The following is a 26,445-nucleotide window of genomic DNA, read 5'->3' as shown; positions in this document are numbered from 1 at the left end:
ATTTTGTTCAGGGCTCCTGCTGTTTTGCACAGCTGGACTATTGCAATGTTCTCTCCATAGTCTTGGACAAGATTCAAAATGAAACGCAGAGGTGATAGCAATGGTGAGTTAAACCGTACCCAGATAGAGTCAGACGCAAAGCGTCTTCCTGGAATATAATGTTTATAACTCACGTAAGCATGGAAAGGCACAAAGCACTAATGCCATCATGTCACCCTAAGGCACTGTTATTATACAGTAATACTCCCAAGTACATTGTAAGGAGGATGTTGCACACATTCCTGCCTCACCAATTTTTATTAACTGAAATGTTCTTAGTGGGATAGAAATTATTTAAAATCTGGAGGGGAGGTTAAAATTAATTATCACCCCATAATCTGCTTTTTTTTTTTTTTTTTAAGTAATGGACTTAAGTTTCCACAGAACTTGAACAGCTCTAAGGGGCCACATCTGCACTGAGAATTGGACAACATTTCTGCTCCAGATTTTTCATAGATAGCAGCTAGGGATTGTTATCAATCCAAGTCTTATTTCTTTACATTAGAACATTTTAGACCATTTTTTCCTTTAGCCATTGATTAACCTACCTTTTACTCCTGTGTATTATTGAGGGTCTTCTATTTGAAAAGTTATTATGAATATAGATTAAGAAACATGTCCACTATCTGAGAAGCTTTCAATCAGGAAATGAAGGTTGTGGGGTGTGTGTCTCTGTGTGATACCTGTAAAATGTAGAATACTAGAAATATTGGAAATGAAGTTTACAATATAACTTCCATGGTACTTTTGTGGAAGGTAACATTAATTCCAGCTTGATTAAGTCAGAATGCTTTGTAAAGGAGGTAGATTTAAGGTGAGTCTTACAGAAGAGGTAAGTATAAAACCAGCACTGAAAAAAGGAAAATTGACGAATTTATTGACTTTCCAGCGTTTGTGAGCTGTATTTTCACAGAACTGAGGTTGAGACTTGAGGGTATGAGGCTATGAAGTTTCTGCTTTACTTCAGCTACAGCTGCCTCACTTTTTCTGCTTGATAAATGTTGAGTTTCTATGTAATGTTTTATTTGAAAATGGCTTACATTGCTTTTTAAAAGTTTAAAAACTGCTTTTCTCGATTCTTTAGTGTCTTCTTTTTCTATATTACAGTGATGTGAAGTATGTATCTTTCTTAACCTTTATCTAACTTTATTCATAAGTGATCCAAAAGTTTTCAATAGAATGATTCAATCTTTGGCATTTTCTGCAAGTTTTAATCACATTTTCTTTCTCTCAAGCTATAAAGTTAATTCAGAAAGTTAAACTAGACACAGGGGAACAAGGTCGTGAGGAAAGGAAGGCTTGGTGTGCTGCCTCCATTTCTTCCACCTTCAGTCTTTGTGCCTTTCACAGTTTCCGACAGAGCTGTGTTGGGACAGACTGTCTGGAGGTTCACAGCCCCTGTGGTGCGTAGGAGCCACTATGAGGAGGGTCCAGGGAAGTATTTACTATTCTAGTGGAAAACAAGTAGCAGTTACTACTTATGATCGCTTTGTACTTTGGATCTGGATTTGCTGCACCTTTCTTTGTAGGAAGACACCAACTGCTTAAAAAATAATCCATGAAACATATATGAAAAGGAGTATTTTAAGAGGTGCACTCTCTTTGAAAAAAGATCTGACTCTTGGACTTGATAAATGGAATATTTATAAATGGAATGGAATATTTATAAATGGAATATTTCCTGCCATATCAATAAACAAAGGATGTCACAGTCACCAATGATTGCAGCCCTCCAACGTGAGCTGGTGAGCCCTGAGGAACTCGGGGCTGAAAAGAATACCTGCCATCTAGCATCCATCAGACTGCAGCCACTCCCTGCGGTGAGCCCTGAGGAAACTCAGGATATGAAAATACAGGTCCCAGATAGCTAAGGTGCATATCAAAGGAATGATTTCTGTGAGCCCAGACTCTTGCATCTTCCCATACATAGAAAAGCGCTGAATTCCTTAACTTGAGATATCTGGTTTTCTTTATTTAAGGATAGTCTTTTTACGTCCCAATTACTTGCTCTTTGTTGCAAAACTCCTATATATCCTGGCTCCTCCCCCCACCTCTTCAGGAGCAGTTTCTCAGAGTTATGTGAAACGCTGTCTCCCAGGCTGCAGTCTTCATTTTGCCCCAAGTAAAACTTAACTCGCAACTCTCACGTTATGCATATATTTTTCTTAATTCAACAAATTCAACATACTAGATATGTTTGTAAATAAACTTAAGGCATTAACAAAAGAAAGAAAATTAAACTACTATATGTATATACACATTTGTATACATACATATATATATTATTTTTAATTTATTTATTTATTTGGCCACGCCACGTGGCCTGCAGGATCTTAGTTCCTCGACCAGGGATCGAACCCGGGCCATGGCAGTGAAAGCGCCGAGTCCTAACCACTGGACCACCAGGGAATTCCCTACAATATATTTTTTAACAATGATAATATTTTCCTGTTGTTTTATAGTAAATGACATATTTCCAGAGAGTAAAAGTTTATAGAATGGCGAGGCATTCAATTTTTTTTGCCATGACATTTGAAAGCATAGTTTAACGTTTTTTTAGTTACTCAAGGTTATCAACTACTGAGACAAGTTAGGCCCTTTACTTAAATCTCTTAGACTGTTTTAAATTATTTGTCTGCTTCTTTTTTGGCTGTGCCGTGCGCCATGCGGGATCTTAGTTCCCTGAGCTGGGATCGAACTTGCACCCCCTGCAGTGACAGCACAGAGTCTTAACCTCTGGCCTGTATCTGCTTCTTAGTCTTCATTTTTGCTACTCCAAGGCCTTTTGCTTCCCTGTCTTAAGAGAGTGTACACATAAAATGAAATGACTCTTTATATATTTTTATTAATATTAGTACTGAGGCTATTAATGATAAATAACATTAGAAAAAATAAATGAAGTAATATTATCAGTTATTCCTTCACTTTTCAGTACACTTTTATTTAAAATCCCTATTTTAGGTTATTTCATAATATATCAATTTTTCAATTGAGTTTCTTATCTTTTAAAATTTTACCATTAATTCCTAACATTCATTACTTTCTTATTCCAACATTTGTATAGTATTTTTAATTTTCTTTACCTTATTAGTCTATGACAGAGTGTTCAAACGAATCTAATGAACTGTTTTCTCTACTTTTAACATCACTAGCGTTTCCGTACAGTCAAGTCAAGCCCGGGTTAGATCTTAACATATGCAACTTCTCCGTATAAATTAACTTTTATTATTTATTGTTTGTTGTTATACTTATTAATACTTTGCAAGTAACATTTATTTTGATTCTAAAGCCAATTTGAATTTGTGTCATAAGATGATTTTCTTAGATAACATTTTCATTAAAATTTCTGAAGTTCAGATATATACATTTTCTCTAGTCAACTGGTTCCATAAAACCAGAGTCAATTTTTTATTTTGACATGGATAATATTTAATAAATGAGGACTGTGACTAGCATATGATTCCATTATTATAATTTTGACATATCTCATTTCTTTTTATGGAGTAAAATTGAATTCCTTAAGTAATAATTGACGGGCTGTGCACTTTTGAGCATATTCTGTACATAGATTCATTTAAGAAATTTGGAGCCATTATTAGTTCTAGTAGAAGACAAAGGAAGAGAAAGAACAGAAGTTATTCTACAATATATTTAGTTATATTGGGAAAACAAGGCACATCCCTATCCAATAAAAATGTCAGAAACCAAATATATTTCACTTTGCTATATAATACTTCCCTGGGGTTCATGTGACATTGCATTGTAGGAGAAATTATCTGTAACTCTGTCTAATACAGAAACAATCTATACAAATTCCGCTCTAGAGGGAAAAACTTTATAGTTTGGACCCAGGAAATTTTATCTTGATATGGGTTGGTTGATTTTTAGCCCCCAAAATCATCTCTTTAAATATTCTCTAAACATTCAGAAATTAATTTTTAGGTATTTAATGTTTACAAACATTCCTGGTTTTCTCTTTCTTATTTCTTAATAGTCCTAGTGTTTCTTTATTGCCTAAGCCAATTTAAACAGCAATTTTTATTTTTGGTAGCATTCCATGTCTTTTTCTTAGAATGACAAATTGATTTTTCAGCCTTATTTGATTCACATTCTTGTTTCCTTTTCAGCAAATAATGCCTAATCTCAGGCTTTGATGATCATCCTTTACTTTTTAACCTTTGACAGCTATCTACCCAACTCAGTAGGGCTCTATTTTTAGTCAATAGTGGCATTTTGGCAAGTGGTAGAAGATGTGGTTAGCATTTTGTTTTCTTCTTGCTTGTTTTCTTTTCATTTTACATAACCATTTATTATTCTTACTTTTCTTTAAAAAAAAAAACTTATCTTATGAAGGCTTCCTTTTTACTTCCTTTGTATTATAATATATGACCCATTTTAAATGGGTCTCAGATCTGAATTTGAGTAGTGAATCTCTGACATTGCTTAATTTACATTTTCAAAAATTACTGGATTGAAATTTCAGTTTCTTTCTAATGGTTCTAAAGTGATTGCTATGTGTCAACACAAGAATTGACAGATTAATACAAGTACTTGTTCAACTGAAAGCATTCTAATAACCTCGTAAAATTTTTTTCTCTGAATCTTTTGATTGATTTGCATTTGATTTCTTATTTTGAAAGCAAAAGTAATTTTCTTCTTGTCAGAAATAAGTGGTGACCTTATTTATTTACTTCACTTTCACCATGATTATATAACTGAAGAAAATATTATTTTAATATACTGTCTGAATTTCAACATGAGGTTCTTTATTCTTTATTCTGATGTTGTCTTCAAATTAATTATAGTGTTGCCACATAAAAAAAGGATATAAAACACCATGCTGTAATTATTTACACTATCCAAGTAAAGAATTCGTTTTCTCTTTTATAAAATCTCTAGCTGAGTTTATCTCTGATCATTATTGGCAGTAATCAATTTGCCAAGTGCAAATGTTCACTGTCTTTCTTTTGTTTCCTAGTCCTTGTTTTCATATACTTTTGAAAGACTCCTTTGTTTACATTTGTGATCAGCATATTCATAGCATAATTATACAACATGGATAATTTTGTATTTTTCATACATTTTTCTTTCCTTAAATGCACTCTTTTTGATTTCTCTGTTTATTACAACTAGAAATTTTAGTGATGTAAGTTAATTATTCCTCCAGTTGTTAAACAGTTTTGTTTATAATGGCTTAAATATAGTGCTTTGCTTACCTGAAATAACAGATAATCAAATTAATACACAAATTAGATTCCTTTCCAGAGCCTTTATTAAACTTCTGAAATTAATCTTTTTCTATTACATTGTTAGTTTATCTAAATAGATTATGAAGTTAGAAGCCAAATTCTGTTTTTGTTAAAGTTATTCTAAAAGCAATTATACCCCAATAAAGATATATATTTTTTTAAGTTATTCTATATACTATATAGCGAAATAGAAAGCACTGTGTTTATAATGCCTTAGAACTGGAGTTGAAAATCAGTTAAGGAACAAGGTTCTCCAGCAATTAATAAGAAGTTCAAGAATAAAATCCTGAAAGTGTTACGTTTGGTTTTTCTCTTTTTTTTTTCTCCTGAGGAGAAAATGGCCAAAAATTAGGCAAAAGCACTCTGAGATATTTTTCTCCAAGGTTTAATCTTTAGAGTAGTTATTCTCAAAATGCAGCCTGAGAGCCATCACCATGAGAATTGCTTTAGGGGTCCTTATTTTTTTTTTAATTAATTAATTAATTTATTTATGGCTGTGTTGGGTCTTCGTTTCTGTGCGAGGGCTTTCTCTAGTTGTGGCAAGCGGGGGCCACTCTTCATCGCGGTGCGCGGGCCTCTCACTATCGCAGCCTCTGTTGTTGTGGAGCACAGGCTCCAGACGTGCAGGCTCAGTAATTGTGGCTCACGGGCCCAGTTGCTCTGCGGCATGTGGGATTTTCCCAGACCAGGGCTCGAACCCGTGTCCCCTGCATTGGCAGGCAGATTCTCAACCACTGCGCCACCAGGGAAGCCCCCAGGGGTCCTTATTTTAAAAGTCCAGTTCTTTCAAGTCAGGATTTGGGGATTTGGTGCCTTAGAGTCTGAATTTTTGACTAATATCCAAATGATTCATAAGTATAATAGATTTTAAGAACCTAGAACATTACCAAAAGATTGGATCATGTTTTCTTTTTTTCCTTTTTTCTTTCTTTTTTTTCCCCTAAGCATCTGTAATTGTGCTCTTTGTGTTGTGTTGGGCTCTTATTTTCAAGAAATTGCCGAGGTGCTAATCCTATAATACATATGGAGAAAATGTAAAGACTCTTATTAGAGTTCGCTCACGTGATTTTAATATTACAAAACAGATTTTTTAAGATATGAAAAATATATGGAAAATCTACTTCTGAACTATCGAGCATTATCAATCTGTATTATTCTATCATGAACTTTTTAAAAAAATAAATTCATTTATTTTTGGCTGCGTCGGGTCTTTGTTGCTGTGTGCAGGCTTTCTCTAGTTGCGGCGAAGGGGGACTGCTCTTCGTTGTGGTGCGCGAGCTTCTCATTGCAGTGGCTTCTCTTGTTGCGGAGCATGGCCTCTAGGTGCGTGGGTTTCAGTAGTTGTGGCACATGGGCTGTAGGGTGCAGGCTCAGTAGTTGTGATGCACGGGCTTAGTTGCTCCGTGGCATGTGGGATCCTCCCGGACCAGGCTTGAACCCGTGTCCCCTGCACTGGCAGACGGATTCTTAACCACTGCACCAACAGGGAAGCCCCATGATCTTTTATTAATTCAAATTGTACCTTCGGAGTAGTACTGTTTGAATGATAATACATATACATCTGAACATGTTACATCATAGTTACCTCATTTTTACTATCTTGTGACCATTTTAAGATTAAATATGAATGTAGAGGAGGAAAAATAATTTTCCCTCTACCCTTCTCAATTCTTGGTTGAGAATCCCTGTAATAAAATACAGATTAGCAAGAGAAAAACAAACAGGAGTTTATTAACATGTATACAGGGGAGATACCTGGGAAACATGAGTAAAATTCCTTAAATGGCCCAAGCCACCACCTTAAATACCATGTTCAGCTAAACACAAAGGAAATAAGGCAGGGGCCAGGGGTGGAGGAGGGGTTTTATAGGACGTTTCCAGGAAAAGCATGGTTAACAAGTGTAAGATTTGTTATGTGGATTTAAGTCAGTGCCTTCTTCATTGGTAAGAGTTTCTTATAATTTAAGAGTCATCCCTCTATTCCAGGTATGGGAGAGGGAGATGCCCTTAAAATAAGAGATTTCTTTTATAAATTGTCCTTTTAAAAGGATAACTTCTACTTCAAAGCTTTTCCAGTGTGTGCTATTTCTCAAAAATATAGCACAGGGTAATCCTTATGCCAAAGAGGCATATTTTGGGGTGGCATATTCTGCTACCCTTCAATGAACATCACAGAGGATTTTGAATATGGTATGAACAGATTGCCGCCCACATTACAGGTATAACTCAAAATTCTTCTAAAATATTATAGTCTGTGTTCATTGTTTTTCTTTCTGTGTTTTGCAGTTCAAAACATTGCGATTGTTCTTTCTTTTATTGAGTGAAATTGTTTTTCCCCAGGAAACATAAATTATTCCTTATACATTTTCCGACTTATTCCCTTGAAATGAGTAATATAATACATAGCCTCCACACTGTTACAGATTGAAAATCCAAACATATTAGGAAAAGTGACTTACTCTGAGTCTTGACTTTATCATCAGCAGAAATAGGATGAGACATCATGCAGCCCTAGGCTTCTACATTTTTTGCTTCTTCATTTTTCCTCAAGTGTGGGTTTGACCAATATTTCTTTTGGAAAAGTTCTTCTTTCATTCTACACTTAAATATATGCATTTAATTCATATTGCTCCCTCTCCTCTTTCCTCTCTCTCCTCCACCGCCCCCCCCACCCCACAAATGTCAGAGTACTTTAGTAGACTGACTTTGTTATAAGGTCACAGTTGATGACCAGATTTTGGCATAAACACTTAAATTTAATGCTCAGAAATTTGCTACTTCTCGAATAGCCTCTTGCATATTTTTAAAAGAACTTTTCTCTCTGTCCTTTACTGCCCCCCTCCAAGTAATATTTTTTCAGATGGGATATGTACACTGCACGGAAGACTTAATACGAGCTCAAAGTCAGCATTTTCCTTCCGGTCCTACCCCTGCAGGCCCTCCCTCCAATGGTAACACTATCAGTAGTTCCTTCCATCCTCCCTCCTTCCCTTCTTTCTTCCTGCCCCCCCCTTCTCTCTTTCTCCCCTCTTCCTTTCTCTCTCTCAATACTAACTGGATCATATTTACCATACTATTTTTCTTTTCCATATACTATTTTGCAGCCTATGACTTACCAGTCTTTCCATATCAGCATATAGATCTATTTCATTTTTTTAAATGATTAGATAATATCTCATTGTATGGAGATACCATAATTTCTCTAACTGGTCTCTTCTTTAATGATTCAGCATACTCTGCAAGTATATCCCTGAATAAAGTCAAAGTATTGGACTTGCTGGATGGTAAAATCACTATTTATATCTACAATAGTGTAGAAGTGCAAATTTCTCCGAACTTTCTCCAACACTGTTATCAGATCTTTAGTTTTTATTCATCTTATTCTGTAGGTGAAAAAATGGGTTCTCAAAGTTCTGATTTCTTCATCCCTAAGTATGAGTGACCTTGGGCATCTTTTGATGGTTGTTGAACATACTTTACATATGTGAGTGGGTTGTTCAGTTCTTTTCTCCATTTTTCTATTGGATTGTTTGTCCTTTTTTTTTTTTCCCCTTTTTGGTAGAAACTTTTCATAAATTGAGGAACTTGGCTTTTTGTCATTTGTATTACAATTCTGGGTTTTTTTTGGTTTCCACTTAGTTCTCTTTGTATTTTCCTTTATGCTTTTTGGATTTGATATAATGAATTTAAATGTCTACTTTGTTTTTATTTTTATTTCTACACATCTTTTTTCTATCACTTTTATGTGTTACTTCTTAGTGTGTGTATATATATATATTTTTTTGGGGGGTGGAGTGGGGCATGCCATGCGGCATGTGGGATCCTAGTTCCTCCACCAGGCATCAAACCCGCGCTCCCTGCATTGGAAGGATGTAGTCTTAACCACTGGACCACCAGGGAAGACCCCGTATATATATATTTGATCTTTCTGGAAATTGTCTTCTAGTGAGGGGTGAGGCAAAGACCTACTTTTATTATTTTTCCAAGTGGTTAGTGTAGAGGAGTAAAAAGTTTTCCCTGACCCTCTTAGGGTCCCTGGCTGGGTGTGAAAATTAAACTGACAAAGACAGATAAACAGGAGTAAAGCATACAAATTATATTGAATTTTCTCATGTACATGAGAGCCATCACAAGAGAATGAAGACTCAAAGAAGTGACCAGAGCAGGAAGTTTTTATACCTTTTAGACAATCAAACAATAAATTTGTGAAGAATTGACAAGGCAAAGGGGTTTGGGCTAGGAGTAGTAAATGATGAAAATGTAACTAGGAAGATAAGGGTTAGTTTAACAAGGTTTGTTTGTAGATTCCTCTGGTGCCTTCCTGGACTGATAAGAGTCTGTCTCCAGGAAAAGGAGAATTTATTTCCTGCCTTTAGGTGGAAAGGAGGGAGTTGTTTTCTGCATTTACTACTTCTTAATTGCCTTCAGCTCAAAATAATTTTTATGTCAGAGAGGCATATTTTGGAGCAACATATTCTGGTTTCCTTTATTAATTAATTTTCCTAACATCATTAGTTGAATAAACCATTTTTTTCCCCAAAATGCCACCTTTATCACATGCTCAGTTCCCATTTTTGTCTTGCTTCTACATTCTCCTCTGTTTCATTGCTCTGTTTTGAATATTCCTTCGAAGGACCAGACTTTTTCATAATAATTTGGAAGTAGCCACTTACCAAATTCTTTAGGTGATACTTAGGTATTACTACCAATAGTAGTAATCATTCTTCTATTAATTCTTTTGGTTTCTATGTATGTGGTCACATTATTTGCAACTAATATACTTTTTACCCATCTGTTCTAATGTTTATTATTTGTCATTTCTTTCTCCTGTTTCTGATATTAGTGGGAATGTTTTTTCTCCATTAAACATGGTACAGCCTTTTTGGTTGAGATATGTACTTTATTCTAATGTGAAGAGATTTTCCTTTTAGTAATAGTTAATAATAAAGAGTTTTATCAAGAATTAAAGTCAAATTTTTTAGTTGCCTTTTCAGCATCTAAGGATTATCATATGACATTTTCCCTTTGATCTATTAACGTTGTGAATTATAGTGACAGACTTTCTTACACTGAAAAGTTTTTTTATTCCTGTACTTGAACTCCTCTTGGTCATTTATTTATTTATTCTATTCTATTTATTTATTTATTTATTTATCAAAGGTCTACTGAATTCTATATTTATTTATTTATTCTATTAAAGGTCTACTGAATTCTATATTCTTAGTCTCCTTAAAGTGTTTTCTCAATAATCACATGTGAAATTGATCTTTGATTATCGTTTGTGCTGCCTTTCATGTTTTAGTACCCATGTTTTGCTGACTTTTTAAAATAATTTAAAGAGAATTTAGAAGTTTTTCTCCTTTTAGTACTGTCTGGAATAGTTTAGAAGCATTTCTTCTTGGCCACTCCTTTTAAAATATAGGACAGCCCTCTTGTCCTTCCTCTCAGCACAACTGATAATAGGTTGTAGAGCAGTAACTTTTCTTTTTCCAGCTTTTGATTTGAAAGTTATTTCATCTTTACAGAAGAGTTGCGGGAATATGAATAGTACAAAGAACATCCCTATACCCTTCACTCAGATTTATCTGTTGATAATACTTTACCCCATTTGTAAAGCTGTGACTTTTAATAAAACTTTCCTAGAGACTTGGTTAGAATAAAACTACAACGTTAAGGGTGTAGCAGTTAACTGCTAATACTAGAAATAGTATTCTTAAAGCACATTTGCTCAGATCCAGCCTCTCTGTCCATTGCAGAGGCTTCTCACTGCTTCACTTTTTGCTATCCCTCTCATGGGCCTCATGAGCCGTGCTTTGGAGTACAGGCCTACTCGAGTTCACTCAAGTGGTTCAGCCTCAACTCAGTGTCTTTGTCTTTAGAGAGAGAAGATTTTTGCCCTGTCCTGCTGCCCTCTAAGGCCCACTTCCTTTCCAGCCTCACATGATCCTAGCGTATTTCCTTCGGGGGAAATCTTGCTTCAATCCATGAGGAAGAGCCAGACCATCAGGGAAGTGTGACAGCAAAGCGTAGCCTCTTCATTCTTGAGTAAAGAGAAGATCGGGCCTGTATGTCCATATTCCTGTGGTCTATTTCCTGCTCCTGTCCCCTGTGAGACAAGAGCACATGAATGAACACACACACACACACACACACACACACACACACACACACACACACACACACACACACTCCCTCACTCTCCCCTTTAAGAATAAACAATAATTTTCAGATATACCATCTAAACCTCTATATAGGAAAGAAAATTAAGAACATTTAAATATTTCTGCTAAAACATACACTTCCTTAACAATAATAAATAATAGAACATAGGATTTCAGTCTAACATTTTTCTATGTGGGTTTCTTTACTTAATTTATTTCCTCATTAAGATTTAAAACCTACATACCTTAAAAGTCCTCCAAAGGGGTATCTTCTAGAACAAATAGGCCACCTATTCTAAAGACAGTCCACAAGCTGCTTATAACTGTAAAATTGGCGAAATTTTCTAGTTTCAAAAAATTTTCAATCAGCAGGCATCTTTTGTATACAATTGCTGTATAAAAGCCATCACCATACAAAAAATTGAAACTGAAATTCAGGGTGTCAGTTAGGATCATTGTTATTTAGTTGCTCTTAATAATTTTATGGAAAAAGACATTTAGAAAACCAAAAATTGTTCTCAGTAAAATAGTGATTCATTATTTTGAAAATATTGAAAAAATGTTCTCTTGAAGTTAATGTATTCTTTTTAATTCTTCCTATGTAGTTACCTAAACAGTTGTATTATTACTGAGTCAAGGCTTTTGTTCCAAATAGGTGATTTAGGCTTAATCATTATGAAACACTGGATGGTTCCACTTTAACAAATTCTGTGGTAGTTAGAGCTCAGAGCTTTGAACCACCTATACGTACATAATTAAAAAGTTTATTTCTAGGGTAAAAGTTTCAGCCAATTATTTTCCTATTGATAAATTTTATCTGGAACTCAGCTATTCTATGCTATGTATAATTTCTTTCCTTAATGGGAACATGAGATTACACTAATATACTTTTATTTTTTAATTTGGAATCATGTTTTGTTTGAGTTTGTCCTATCAAACTTTATCTTCTACTGATGGTGCCCAAAAAAGGAACAATCAACAGCAAATATTTAAAAAATAAATACCTAAGAACATTAGCAACTGATTATCTTTCTAATTTGTAGAAATCACCATTAGTCATTTAACTACATGATCTTTTTACAAAGAGGTGATGAATAAAAGATTTGGGGTTGTTACCATGAAAAATAACTAGATAAAAACTGATTGGAATTTCATTTTTTAGGCGAATTCTCCAACCAGGGTAGGGTATTATCTTCAGATAATTCAGATACCTGAATCAGGTATGCAGATTCAGAAATTCATTCTTTTCAGTGATTCCAAGTTAATCAGATTCTGAGATTTTTCATTCAAGCTAACAAAACTCAAGGAAAACTTTTCATTTAGCTCATAATGCCTGCTTATTGATGTATACTGAGGAATGGCTTTCCTTGGCTGTTGTCACCCTAAAGAGGCAGAATGGACTCTTTCACCCAAAATTTGGTTCAGATGTCCAGCATGATGATGCCACAGAGATGTCAATAGGATGTGAAAAAGTTTATTTACTCACATACTGCTTTCCAGGGAGAGCAGGGTAGGCTCCTAAGCAGGTATGAAAATGGCTTGAGAAAACAAGGAAAGGAGACTGGCTTGGTTTTTTTTACTGGGTTTAGTGCTGCTGTGAACATCGCCATGCATGTATAGTTTTGAATTAGAGTTTTCTCCAGTTATATGCCGTGGAGTGAGATTGCTGCGTCACATGGTAACTCTATTTTTAGTTTTTAAAGAGCCTCCATACTGTTTTCCATAGTGGCTGCACTAATTTATATTCCCACCAGCAGTGTAGGAGGGTTCTTTTTTCTCTACACCCTCTCTAGCATTTACTATTTGTAGACTTTTTGATGATGGCCTTTCTGACTAGTGTGAGGTGATATCTCATTGTAATTTTGATTTGCGTTTTTCCAATAATTAGTGATGTTGAGCATCTTTTCATGTGTCTGTTGGCCATCTGTTTGTCTTCTTTGGAGAAATGTCTAATTAGATCTTCCACCCATTTTTTGATTTGGTTGTTTGTTTTTTTGATATTGAGCTGTATGAGCTGTTTGTATATTTTGGAAATTAATCCCTTGTCAGTCACATCATTTGCAAATATTTTCTCCCATTCTGTGGGTTGTCTTTTTGTTTCGTTTATGGTTTCCTTTGCTGTGCAAAAACTTTTAAGTTTAATCAGGTCACGTTTATTTATTTTTGCTTTTGTTTCCATTACTCTAGGAGACAGATCCAAAAAAATACTGCTGCAGTTTATGTCAAAGAGTGTCCTGCCTGTGTTTTCCTCTGATAAGAGTTTTATAGTATCTGGAAAGACCGACATCCTTGATCTCAGTAGCAGACAATATTAGGAAATTTTGGAAACTGGTTCATCAGTGGGTGCCTGGCAGGGCAACACAGAACACTGTTAGTCACACTAAGTGAAGTGCACCAAAGTCCAGGTAGGCAGGTGGTTGGCACTAAGTAAATTTAGCAACAAGCAAAAGGTGAGGACCTGGTGATAGAATCTGAGTCCCAGAGAAAGAATCCTATTTCCCAGGATATTAGGGAAGCAAAACAGACCCCTATGTCTAGAGAAATTGAAATTAAGAAAATGAGTGATGAAACCATGGAAGGAAGCAAAACCAGGGACTCACAACTAGGGCGCAGGTTCGTGGTATGGTCCACACACACAGAATAAGGCCGTGGCTCAGTTCCTGGAACTGTGCTCATGGTCAGAGTTGTTGCAGGAAAGCAGCAGCACTAATGATCTCAAGCCAGGTGATGATCTGTAATTCTTAAATTTCTACTGCCTTGGAACTAACTTGGTCCCAGAATTTTGTTTAAGTGGTTTCAGCTCTGAGGATTGGCAGGTTTTGAGGACAAGGAAACATATCAGTCATTATACTCTACATTGGTGCATAATTACTCTTTGGTTCGGATTTACAAAACTAAGTTATGTGAAAGCTCGTTCTTTTCTCTTAGGGCTAAGATTTACCACTAGGTGAATCTTAAATTTGACTCTGTAGGCCTAAAGTTTGGGTTGTGTGCTACTTCTTGGAAAGAGGTATAGAATATTAAGGTGTTAAATTATTTAATTTTATAATAAAATATGTAGGGTGCTTTGTGTATGTGTGTGTGCATGTGTGTGTCAGTTCCTAAGTTACCTTAACCCGTTACCAAGCCCTGCCTAACTTATCCTCAATTTTATTCTTAAAATACTAGGTAGAAAAAATGTTTTATCTTCACCTGCATCTTGTTTCAATGCTGAAAGCTTTTAGACTTTGTTTTGACTCTGTACTTGAATGTTATGCCTCAAAACTTTGAAATGGTAACTAAAAATATAATTGCTCTTGGACTAAAAACTTTTCAGTTACCTTCCTCCCTTTTGTGAAAAATCGTAAACAACTTTCCTGTGCTTTGGTCTTGCCTGTCCCAGAGAATTTAAAGTCCTTGATTTTTATTTAGTCATCCATTCACTCATACCTTCAAATAATGTCTGAGCACTTACTATATGCCAGGTCAGAAACAGAATCACTTCCTGCATTCCATTTACCATGTTTCCATAATGGAAGCTTGCTAAAAGTCCACAACTTTATTTTTCTCTTTTCTTCTTTCATTTCACTCAGCATTTAAAACTTATTTTAAATTGTTTTATGTTTCTGTCTTTTTTCTCCTTGAATAGTCTGGTAAGCAGGGTCTATGTCTTTTAGTCTTTCTCATGGTTCATAATAGTAACTACTTTTTTTGAAAGTCAGGATTATTGAGGTATAATTCACCCTTTTAGGTAAATTCACTTTTTTTTTAATTGAAGTATGGTTGATTTACAATGTTGTGTTAGTTTCATGCACACAGCAAAGTGATTCAGTTGTACATATACCTATGTATATGTATATATCCATTCTTTTTCAGATTCTTTTCCATTATAGGTTATTATAAAATATTGAATATAGTTCCCTGTGCTATACAATAGGTCCTTGTTGTTTATCTGTTTTATATTTAGTAGTGTGTATCTGCTACTCCCAAACTCCTAATTTATCCCTCTCTCCTAAATTCACCTTTCTTAGTGTACAGTTCCATGAGTTCTGCCCAATGCAGGCATGTAACTGCCACCACAAGATACAGAACGGTTCAGTCAGTCCCAAAATCTTCTCGCATGCTGCTGTCCTCCTGCCACCCCACAGCCCCTGGTGTGCTTTCTGTACCTGTTGTTCCGTCTTTTCCAGAATGACATAAAAATGGAATCATGTAGTACCTAGTTTTGGGGTCTGACTTCTTTCACTTAGCAAAATGCATTTGAGATTTTTTTTTTTTATTAGAGTATAGTTGCTTTACAATATTGTGTTAGTTTATACTGTACAGCCAAGTGAATCAGCTATACGTATACATATATCCCCTCTTTTTTGGATTTCCTTCTCATTTAGGTCACCACAGAGCATTGAGTAGAGTTCCCTGTGTTATACAGTAGGTTCTCATTAGTTATCTATTGTATTTTATTTTTTAAAAGGAACAAACACTATTTATATATTTATTTAATAAATTTATTTTATTTTATTTATTTTTGGCTGTGTTGGGTCTTCATTGCTGCACACAGGCTTTCTCTAGTTGCAGCAAGCGGGGGTTACTCTTTGTGGTGGAGCGTGGGCTTCTCATTGCAGTGGCTTCTCTTTGTTGCAGAGCATGGGCTCTAGGCATGCTGGCTTCAGTAGTTGTGGCACGTGGGCTCAGTAGTTGTGGCTTACGAGCTCTAGAGCGCAGGCTCAGTAGTGGCACACGGGCTTAGTTGCACCATGGCATGTGGGATCTTTCCAGACCAAGTATCGAACCCGTGTCCCCTGCATTGGCAGGCAGATTCTTAACCACTGTGCCACCAGGGAAGTTCTCTATTTTATACATAGTATCAGTAGTGCATGTATGTTAATCCCAATCTCCCAATTCATCCCACCCCCCCGCCTTCCCTCTTGGTATCCATACGTTTGTTCTCTACGTCTGTGTCTCTATTTCTGCTTTGTAAATAAGATTGTCTATATCAGTTTTATTCCTTTTTTATTGCTAAATGGTATTGCACTGTATAGATTTACCACAGTTTTTATTCATGCACCAGTTGAAGCACGTCTGGGTTGTCTCCGGTTTCTGGCTATTATGAACAAAACCACTATGGACATTCATTTAGTAACCAGTTTTTAAATGGGGACAGCTTAGAGATCGGGCAGTGTGATATAACTGTAAAAACAATCGAGACAGCAGTGATGTGGGCTTTCATACTGCTTTTTCATCCAGTTAACTGTGAACTTCAACAAATAATTTAACCTCTCTGTACTTACTTCTGTTGTAAAATGTGCATGATTTAGGACTTATTCTAACTTTAAAGTTACATGATATTGTGCTGTATAGGTAAAGTATCTACTCTTATGTTCTCCAAGAGGAGAATTATACATGGTCACATATATCTTTGTAAAATTAAGTTGTATGAAATCAGTATAACTAATTTTTTTGATATTTGAAATTGAAGTATAGTTGACTTACAATGTTGTGTTAATTTCTGCTATATAGCAGAGTGATTCAGTTACATATATATATATTCTTTTTATATTTTCTTCCATTACAGTTTATTATAGGATATTGAATATAGTTCCCTGTGCTATACAGTAGAACCTTGTTGTTTGAAACCAGTGTAACTAATATTTTAAATTAGTGGTCCTTTTGTCTCTAAGTTCAATCACAAATGACTTGAAAATAATATAATTTTCTTAATAAATTTTAAATGTCATGATAATCTTGAGCTCTTTATTAACTATGTAATCCAGATGATTTTACATTGGAAAATTATTTTGATAATACTTTTAAATAAAATATTTGATAAACATTTTTTTTCAAACTATTTTATCATTTATTTATTTTTAATTTAGATGGGTCTAGGAAAGACAATTCAGGCAATTGGCATCGCTTACTTCTATAAGGAGGAATGGCCTCTTTTAATAGTGGTCCCTTCATCTCTGAGGTACCCTTGGACAGAAGAAATAGAGAAATGGATCCCAGAGCTGGGTCCAGAAGAAATCAATGTTATCCAGAATAAAACTGATGTTGGGTAAGAACAACGTTTTAATCTTTAAGAAAAGAAAAGCACTCCTGTGTGTATTTAGCATATAGCCATGTTTGGACTGAGATTGTCACAGTATTTAGAATGAAGAGAGTAATATGGCGAATTTTATTTTACACTTTAAAATATGAATTATTTATCTAAAACCCAACTGTGTATTTGATGTCATAAGCTCCTTTATGGTATATTTTTAAAGTAAATGTAAAGTATACATGCTTTAAAAATATATGAATATACCTGTGCTGTATATACCTTAAATTTACTTTAAGCAGACTATTTTAGGGTTGAAAAACAAATTTTACAACTTTTCAAGGATTAACTTGAAGATTTTGAGCTTTTATTATCAGCAACTATGGCTGGTTTTGCTTTCTAAGTTGTTAGTATGCAAGTTGTATGTATAACTGAAAAGTAATGTTAGGCAATTTTACTTTTTTATAATTTTAATTTATAATTTTAATATTTTCTGTATTGAAAATATTTGTTTTGTGATTATTTGAAGTCCTTACTCTAAAAATCAATCATAGTGTAGCTACTATATTTTTCTCCTTTTGTTTTCTAGCCATTGGAAAAAACCAATCAATTTGAATATTAATAATTTATTACACTGAGTTTCTGGGTGAATCATGCAAATTATCATGTTCTCAGAAATTCAAAATTACCAATTTCTCATCCACAAATAAAAAGCGATGTATCTACTAGAAATAAATGTTAATACTTAGATTTTTTTGCGCGTGTGTGGTAGTAGTCTACTATATTGTATTCTCTAAGATTGTTAACATAAAGAGTGTTTGTAGAAATAAAGGTGGCCTTTGTGAGTGTGGAAGGAGGACCCAGATAAAATAGATGGAAGCCTTTTTCTCTTTCAACCTTGGAACTCTAATTCAATGAAATATGTCTTCCTGGGCCGAAGAAAATTTAGACACTATTTGCATGGTCAAAATAAAATGTATGCAATAATTATAAATTTTCTCTCTTACAATAAAACTGCATAAAATTTAAGACAAGAATTTAGAGAATGTAGAATTTATTAAGGCCTTTATAGTCATTTTCTATAGGCTATCCCTTTTTAAATGTCAAATTTAAGTATTTTTAAAATATTTCTCCTCTATCATTTTTAATAGCATTTAGGTCTTCTAATTTTTATTGTTATTTTGGAAATATACTCCTGCGATTAAAGAGTGGCTAGTATTTTTATTTGAATAATAGTTAGGATATGTTTGATAGTACTACAACCCCACAGTGTAACTTTTCTGCAGGACGTTAGCTAAGGGCAGGAAAACTTACCCAATGTCTTCCAGGTGCTTAAAGAAAACAGCTTTAGGTATATAGCAACATGTGGCAACATGTATTTACTGCAAATACATATACCTCCTTTTGTCATGCCAGTTATGCCTGGACTGTCCACTAGTCAAGACGTGGCAGGGTAGCAGCTACAGTGACCTTTGAAGCCCTTGTCTTCTGTATATTGCTCTTAGTATATCTAAGTTAGTGATATTAACCCTAAACTTTTCTTCTGCAGCTTTTTCTGGTATTTGAGTACAGTAGTAAATTCTTAAGACTCTATATTAAGTAGATTTATCCAGGAATTAAATGCAGTTGTCCTTAAGAAAAAAAAATGCATGTTAGTACTGGCTCTTCAGGAGATCTGACTTTTCTGTTAGAGAGTAGAGAACTGCAGAAGACTGACACTGTCATGTGTTTTCCACTGGTGACACAGAAAACACAAAAGTGATATGTTTTATTGTTAATGCATTTATTTGTCTAATTATTTCATTCTACAAACTCATTGGGAGCGTAGCACTGTACATACAAAGATGAAGAAGACACATTTCCTGTCCTCAGCCCATCTTATGATATAATAAGGGAAATAAATATATAAATGAATAATTTCATTACAGTTTGATAAAGAATATTATAGATACATGAATTATAGAGATAGTCCAAAAGATCAGAGATAACTTTAGCCCAGTGTGTCTCTGTGTGAGGTGGTACCCTCCTCCTCTTTTCCCCACACTCTATCACCCCAGGGCCAGGGCCTCACTTGTTATCAAAGTGATAAGGACTCTACTGGCCTTTAATGGGAGGGTTCAAGAATGTGAAATGCCCTGAAGTGTTCTGGACAGACCTGTAATACTAAGTATCATCTTGCTCGAAATCACAATAGCACCTCAGCTGAAAAACACTGCTATCCTGTTTGTGGGAAGGCTTCATTGAATAGTTAACTAATCTTTGAGTATCTACTTTTTTTTATGCATGATTCTAGATGCATGGAAGCAAATATTCTCAGAAAGTAATGTACTTATCCTAGTAAAATGTGGCTACCTGGATGTCAAAATATTCCAAAGACCATTTAACCAAAAATTTGGTTTTGTTAACCAAATTTTAAATTTGGATTCTGATTTGTCATATTTGAAGATGGTAAAATCTTAAGAGATACTGGGTTTCAGCGGTAGTACCATCTCTTCTGATGTTTCCTCTTATTTCTCCCCTGTATTTCTTCCCAAAGAAATGTATTTTTTTATGATAAATTGGTTACTAAAATATTTTTAAAGTACATGGATTTTCTTTTCTAGGAGAATATCGACCAGCAAAGTGACGGTTCTGGGTTATGGTCTTTTAACCACAGATGCGGAGACTTTGATAGATGCACTGGATAATCAGAACTTCAAAGTAGTTATTGTAGATGAATCACACTACATGAAGTCCAGAAATGCAACTCGCAGCAGGATTTTATTGCCAGTAGTACAGAAAGCCAAACGAGCCATTCTTCTTACAGGAACTCCAGCACTGGGAAGACCTGAAGAGGTATTAAAATCCTTATACTTTGGGCTTTCAAAAAAGAATTGAATCAATCACTATTTTTTACAGTTTTTAATTTTAAATTAGATGCCTCAAATGCCATAAGAGCACATTGGGAAATTCTAGATATCTATTTATAGTTAAATATATCTTTTACCATGACTGTTTTTATCTGTTTACATGTGAACCATAGCTGTGCTTGTAGGTATATATAAAAAATAGTTTTTACCTTTATTATAAGATTTTCATATTTAGTACACATTTGTAATATTCTTCACACTTGTGTTCTTATGGTTCTTCTATGGTCTCAATTTTCATTTATCTAGTCTATTTTACATTATAAGCTCCTTATGACTGGTGTTGAATCTACTTTGTATCTTTTATACTGTGTTACATAATTTCTCTCTGTTCCTCTTTTGCTTCAAAATCCACATTGCGGAAGGTAGACGAAAATAGAACTTATATGAAGACCAGATAGGGTATCCACTTTGAATGGAGGGATAAGGCATTTGTTTGATTCCCTATTTAGCTTTTACAACCCTAAGAGGCAGTTGGGGTATGGAAGGCTGAGAGGAAGAAATGAAGGGTGAAACACTCTAAGGGTCAGTGTAGCCTAGGGAAGCACTGTCTATTAAGGTACACTTAGTCATAGAAAAAAAATATGAGCCTATTGTCTGGTAGGGTTGTTGTAAGAAATAAAATATTGCTTCGAAAGTACCTTGTCCTGTGCCATAGTAAGTACTCAACTAAGGGTGTCCATTGTTATTTTTGATTCTTAAGCCAACCCTGAGAAACAGCTATTGCATCGCATCTCTACTAGTATTACCAAGGCTCTGCTTTTGTTCTCCACCCTGGGAGTCTTCTGAAATACACATAACAGTACATAGACTGTGATGGTAAAATTCTCAATTTTACCTTTTATATTTTTGCTCTGGATACTCACTGGAAGTGGGAGAGTGGACCCCAAGTAATTTACTTACGTTCCAAAGTTATGTCACTGAATAATGGGGTTTATTATGTCTTAATAAAAAATACATAAAATGTATCATTTAAGAAGGAGAATATATAAAAGATATATATATTTTAAATGATAGTAGTAAGATGAATACTCACTTACTGATTACCTACCGTAAGAAAGAGAGCACTGACAATACAGTAGTGGCCCTTGTGCCCCGTGTGATTACATGCCAGTACCTTCACTCCTCACCCAGGATAGCCACTGTTCAAAGCAAGGGTAATTCCTGGTTTTGTGGATCACGATGGTTATACAAATTGGGGATGTTTGGGACTCTTTAAGAAAAAACTATAAAATTACAAGTTCTAAATTAGGAGTTCTGAAACTGGTATGAGTCCCCCAACTTTGTTTTTCTTTTTCAAGATGATTTTGGATATTCTGGGTCCCTTGAATTTCCGTATGATTTTTTTTGTAGAACTTGGCATTTTTTGCAGAGAATCCAGCTTAGATTTTCATAGGTATTGTGTTGAACCTGCAGATCACTTTGGAGTGTATTGCCATGTTAACATAACAGTATTAAGTCTTCAAATCCATGAACATGAGATATCTTTCAATTTATTTAGGATTTAATTGTTTTCCAACAGTGCTTTGTAGTTTTAACAGGATAAGTCCTATGCTTCTTTTGTTAAATATTTTATTCTTTTTGATACTGTTGTCAATAGAATTGTTTTCTTAATTTCATTTGTAGAATGTTCATTGCAAGTGTAGAAATACAATTGATTTTTATGTATTGATCATGTATCCTGAAACCTTGCTGAACTCATTTATTTCTAATAGTTTTTAGTGGACTCCTTAGGATTTTCTGTAGACAGGATCATACATACGTTGCTTAATTGCCCTGGATAGAACTTCCAGTACAATTTTGAATGGAAATGGCAAGTATGGGCATCTTTATTTTGTTCCTAATCTTAGGAGGAAAGCCCTCAGTCTTTCACCTTTAAGTATTACCTGTGGTTTTTTGTAAATTTCCTTTATCAGTTAAGTTCCTTTCTACCTCTTGTTTATTGAGTGTTTAATCATGAAAGGATATTGAGTTTGTCAAATGCTTTTTCTGCATTTATTGAGGTACTCATATTTTTTTTGTCCTTTATTCTTTTGATAGGGTGTATTATAATCATTGATTTTCAGATGTTAAACCAACCTTGCATTCTAAGATAAATCTCACTTGGTCATGATATATAATCCTTTCATATGTTGCTAGATTCAGTCTGCTAATATTTTGTTGATGATTATTGTGTATATTCATAAGAGATATTGATTTGTAGTTTTTTAAAATTATATCTTGGTCCAGTTTTGTTATTAAGGTAATACTGGCCTCAAAGAATGAGATGGAAAGTGTTCCTTTATCTTCTACTTTTTAGAAGAGTTTGCAAAACATTGGTATTACTTCTTTTTTAAATATTTGGTGAATTCGATGGTGAAGCTATATGGGCCTGAACTTTTCTTTGTGAGTCGATTTAGGTTAACAACTCATTCTCTTCATTGAATAATGTCCATTCAGATTGTTTCTTTTTGAGTCAGTTTTGGTACTTTGTGTCTTTTTAGGAATTTGTTCATTTCATCTAAGTTATCTAATATATTGGCCTACTGTTGTTCTTAGAATTCCCTTATAATTTTTTGTATTTCTGTGAGGTTGATAGTGATGTCCCCTCTTTCATTCCTGATTTTAGTAATTTGAGCTATCTCTCTTTTTTTCTCGGTCGTTGGAGCTAAAGCTTTGTCAATTTTGTTGATCTCTCCAAGAACCAACTTTTGGTCTCATTGATTTATTTCTCTGTTGTTTTCCATTCTCTATTTTGTTCATTTCCATTCTAATCTTTGTTATATTATTCCTTCTGTTTGTTTTGGGTATAGTTTGCTCTTCTTTCCAGTGTCTTAAGGTTAAAAATTAGATTATTAATTTGAGAGCGTTCTTCTTTTTTAATACAGACATATACAGATATAAATTTTCCTCTAAGCACTACTTTCATCGCATCTCATTTTTGGTATGTTATCTCCTCAGATTCATTTATTGCAAAGTCTTATCTAATTTCTAAATAATTTCCCTTGTGATTTCTTTTTTGAACAATTTGTTATTTAGGAGTATGTTGTCATATAAAAAGGATGTAAAGCAACAAAGCCACTTTGGAAAACACTTTGACAGTTCCTTAATAAATTAAAAATCAAATTACTATAGTACCTAGCAATTCCATTCCTAGGTATATACCCAAGAGAATTGAATATACAGCTGTTCATAGTAGCATTATTCATGATATCCCAAAAGTGGAAAAAAGCCATTGTCCATAACTGCTGAATGGATAAACAAAATGCAGCCATAAAAGGAGTAAAGTACTAATATACTCTACAACATGGGTGAACCTTGAAGACATTATGCTAAGTGAAAGCCAGACACAAAGGCTACATATTTTTTGGTTCTATTTCTATGATATCTCCAAAATAGGCAAATTCTTGGAGATGGAAATATATTAGTGGTTGCCAAGACTGGAAGAGAGGGGGAATGGGAAATGGCTAGTAATGGGTATAGATTTTATTTTTGGAGTGATAAAAATGTTCCAGAATTGGATAGTGGTGATCGAGGTACTTATTTTTTTTTAATATTTATTTGTTTGTTTGTTTATTTATATCTGCGTTGGGTCTTCATTGCTGTGCACAGGCTTTCTCTAGTCGCGGCGAGTGGGGGCTACTCTTCGTTGAGGTGCACGGACTTCTCATTGTGGTAGCTTCTCTTGTTGTGGAGCACGGGCTCTAGGCACGTGGGCTTCAGTAGTTGTGGCACGCAGGCTTAGTAGTTGTGACTCACAGGCTCTAGAGTGCAGACTCAGTAGCTGTGGTGCACGGACCTAGTTGCTCCGCGGCATGTAGGATCCTCCCAGACCACGGCTTGAACCCGTGTCCCCTGCATTGGCAGGCAGACTCCTAACCACTGCACCACCAGGGAAGTCTCTGGGGCACATATTGAACATACTAAAAGCCACTGAATTTACACTTTAAAAGTGTGAACAGTAAAAGTGGTGTATGAATTTATATCTCAATAAAGCTGTTGTTTTTAAAAAACATATTAACAGTGAGACACTACTATGTGCATTCTATTAAAGTTATAAAAATGAAAAGATTTTATGATACTATTGATGGGAGTGTAAATTGGGACCATCTTTTTACAGTGCAGCATAGTAACATCTATCATTTTAAAAAACATATACCTTAAACCCACCTGTTTCATTTCTAAAAATGTACCCTATAAACCCATCTAATATACATGCAGATGGGGGATGGGAGGATGGATGGATGGATGGATAGAGAGATGATTGATAGATGTAGATGTAGATACATATAGCTACACCTACATATATTTACATATTTGCACTCATACACACAGACTTACACCAAGTTATTAATTTTTATAACTGCATAAAAGCTAGAAACAGCCTATATGTCCATTATCAGGAGACCTTTAAAATATTTTGCAGTACGTCTACATAATAAAGAGTTGCTATGCAGCCTTTAAGCAGTATTTATTATTATTATTATTGTTATACATTGCTCATATAATTTTTAAAACTAAGTAAAATTAGGTATATATGTACTTTAATGATGTCCAAGACATGTTTGGGGGACAGAATTTGAGTTGTGTATGTTATATGATCCTCTTCATGTGAATAGAAGAGAATATATAAATATGCATATATAGGCATACAAAATATAGAAATGTATATTGAAGAAAAGGATAGGAGTTATTCCTGAAAATAGGATAGCATGGATGGGTGGATGGAGGGGAGGGAGGAGGCTTGATGAAAAAGAGATAGATTTTCTTTTCTACTTTTTACTATTTCATTAACTGGATTTATCGTAGTAACTAATTTACATGAAAATATTACAACATATTGAGAACACTTGTATTGTTACAGCTTTTTATGCAGATTGAAGCTCTCTTTCCACAAAAATTTGGAACATGGACTGACTATGCCAAAAGATACTGTAATGCACATGTCAGGTAAGACAAACTATTTTCTGTAAGTTTTAATCCTCACGTATTTACCATGAACATTAAGCTCTGTTAGTTATTCTTTGTTCCAGTGTTTTTCAAGCTTGTGGTAGTTATGGAATAATTTGAAGTAAAATCTTGGGTGGATGACCCATATATAAAATAAGTAAAAGGAATAGATAATGGCAGTTTGTCTTTCTTTATTTTTTACCTTTCAAGTATTTCATTTTTAAAATTATTTATTTTTATTGACTAGATGGATGTGCCCATTGCACAAAAATGAAAAGTAAGTGCCCATTCCACCTGTGTCTCCCAGTTAAACATTCTCTTCTGGAGAAGGAGTATCCTTCTGGAGATACTTTATGCATGAAAAAGCACATGTGGTTATGTGTGTATAATGTTATTTCATTTTATTTCTACATATATAGTATTGTAATGTACACACTGTTCTGCAGTTTGCTGTCTTCACCTACTATGTATTGGAGATCCTTGCATATCAGTTACTAGAAGAGCTTTGACCTTCTTTTTAAATGCTGCATGTATTCTGTTCAGATGCCCTATAATTGATTTATGCAGTGTACTATTAATAGACATTTCTTTGTGGTATATAGCTGTTGCATACAGTGCAGCAGTGAATATCCTTGCACGTGTTGAGAGGTAGTATATTATAGTGTCAAAGAGCATGTAAAACTAGAGCTAGACCACCTGTTTTATTTTCATATTCAATGCCTACCAGATGTTTCATTTTAGGAAAATAAGTTTACCTCTCTATCCCTTAATTTCTTCAGCTCTAAAAACAGAATAATTATTCCTTCCTCAGAGTTATTATGAGACTTAAATTAGCTTATACTTATAAAGACTTGAACAGTGCCTGGCACATAGTGAGCTCTCAATAATTTTTAGGTATTTTAATAGTTCATGTTATATACATGGGAATAAATCTGTAAGATAAATTTGTTAGAAATGGAATTGCTGGTAGAAAGGGCATTTGCATTTTTATATTTTTTAGACATTTTCAAATTATGCTCCACAAAACTTGTACCGATTTATATTCCTGTCAGCAGTAAGATTGTCTCTTTCCCCACACCTTGCCAACATATTCAAATAGAAATTATTTTGTCTTGCCAGTGTGATTTGATAGTAGTTTTAATGCACAT

General features: G+C 34.5%; 1 protein-coding gene across 14 annotated transcripts in view; it reads left to right on the top strand.

Moving 5' to 3' along the window:
• The window catches only part of ZRANB3 (zinc finger RANBP2-type containing 3), a gene marked incomplete at its 3' end in the record, with an annotated part of 251,504 nt that overhangs the window by 116,132 nt on the left and 108,927 nt on the right, over positions 1-26,445 (top strand). For all 14 annotated transcript variants that reach the window (XM_082465817.1, XM_082465809.1, XM_082465818.1 and 11 more), the window contains 3 exons: positions 17,302-17,480; positions 20,066-20,297; positions 25,212-25,297. In XM_082465817.1, coding sequence (XP_082321943.1) covers positions 17,302-17,480; positions 20,066-20,297; positions 25,212-25,297 — 497 coding nt within the window. The remainder of the gene's footprint in view (positions 1-17,301; positions 17,481-20,065; positions 20,298-25,211; positions 25,298-26,445) is intronic.

The sequence above is a fragment of the Balaenoptera physalus genome, assembly GCF_965194825.1.
Source record: "Balaenoptera physalus genome assembly, chromosome: 6".
NCBI classification, from domain to species: domain Eukaryota; kingdom Metazoa; phylum Chordata; class Mammalia; order Artiodactyla; family Balaenopteridae; genus Balaenoptera; species Balaenoptera physalus.
This window is presented reverse-complemented; position numbering and strand designations above follow the sequence as displayed.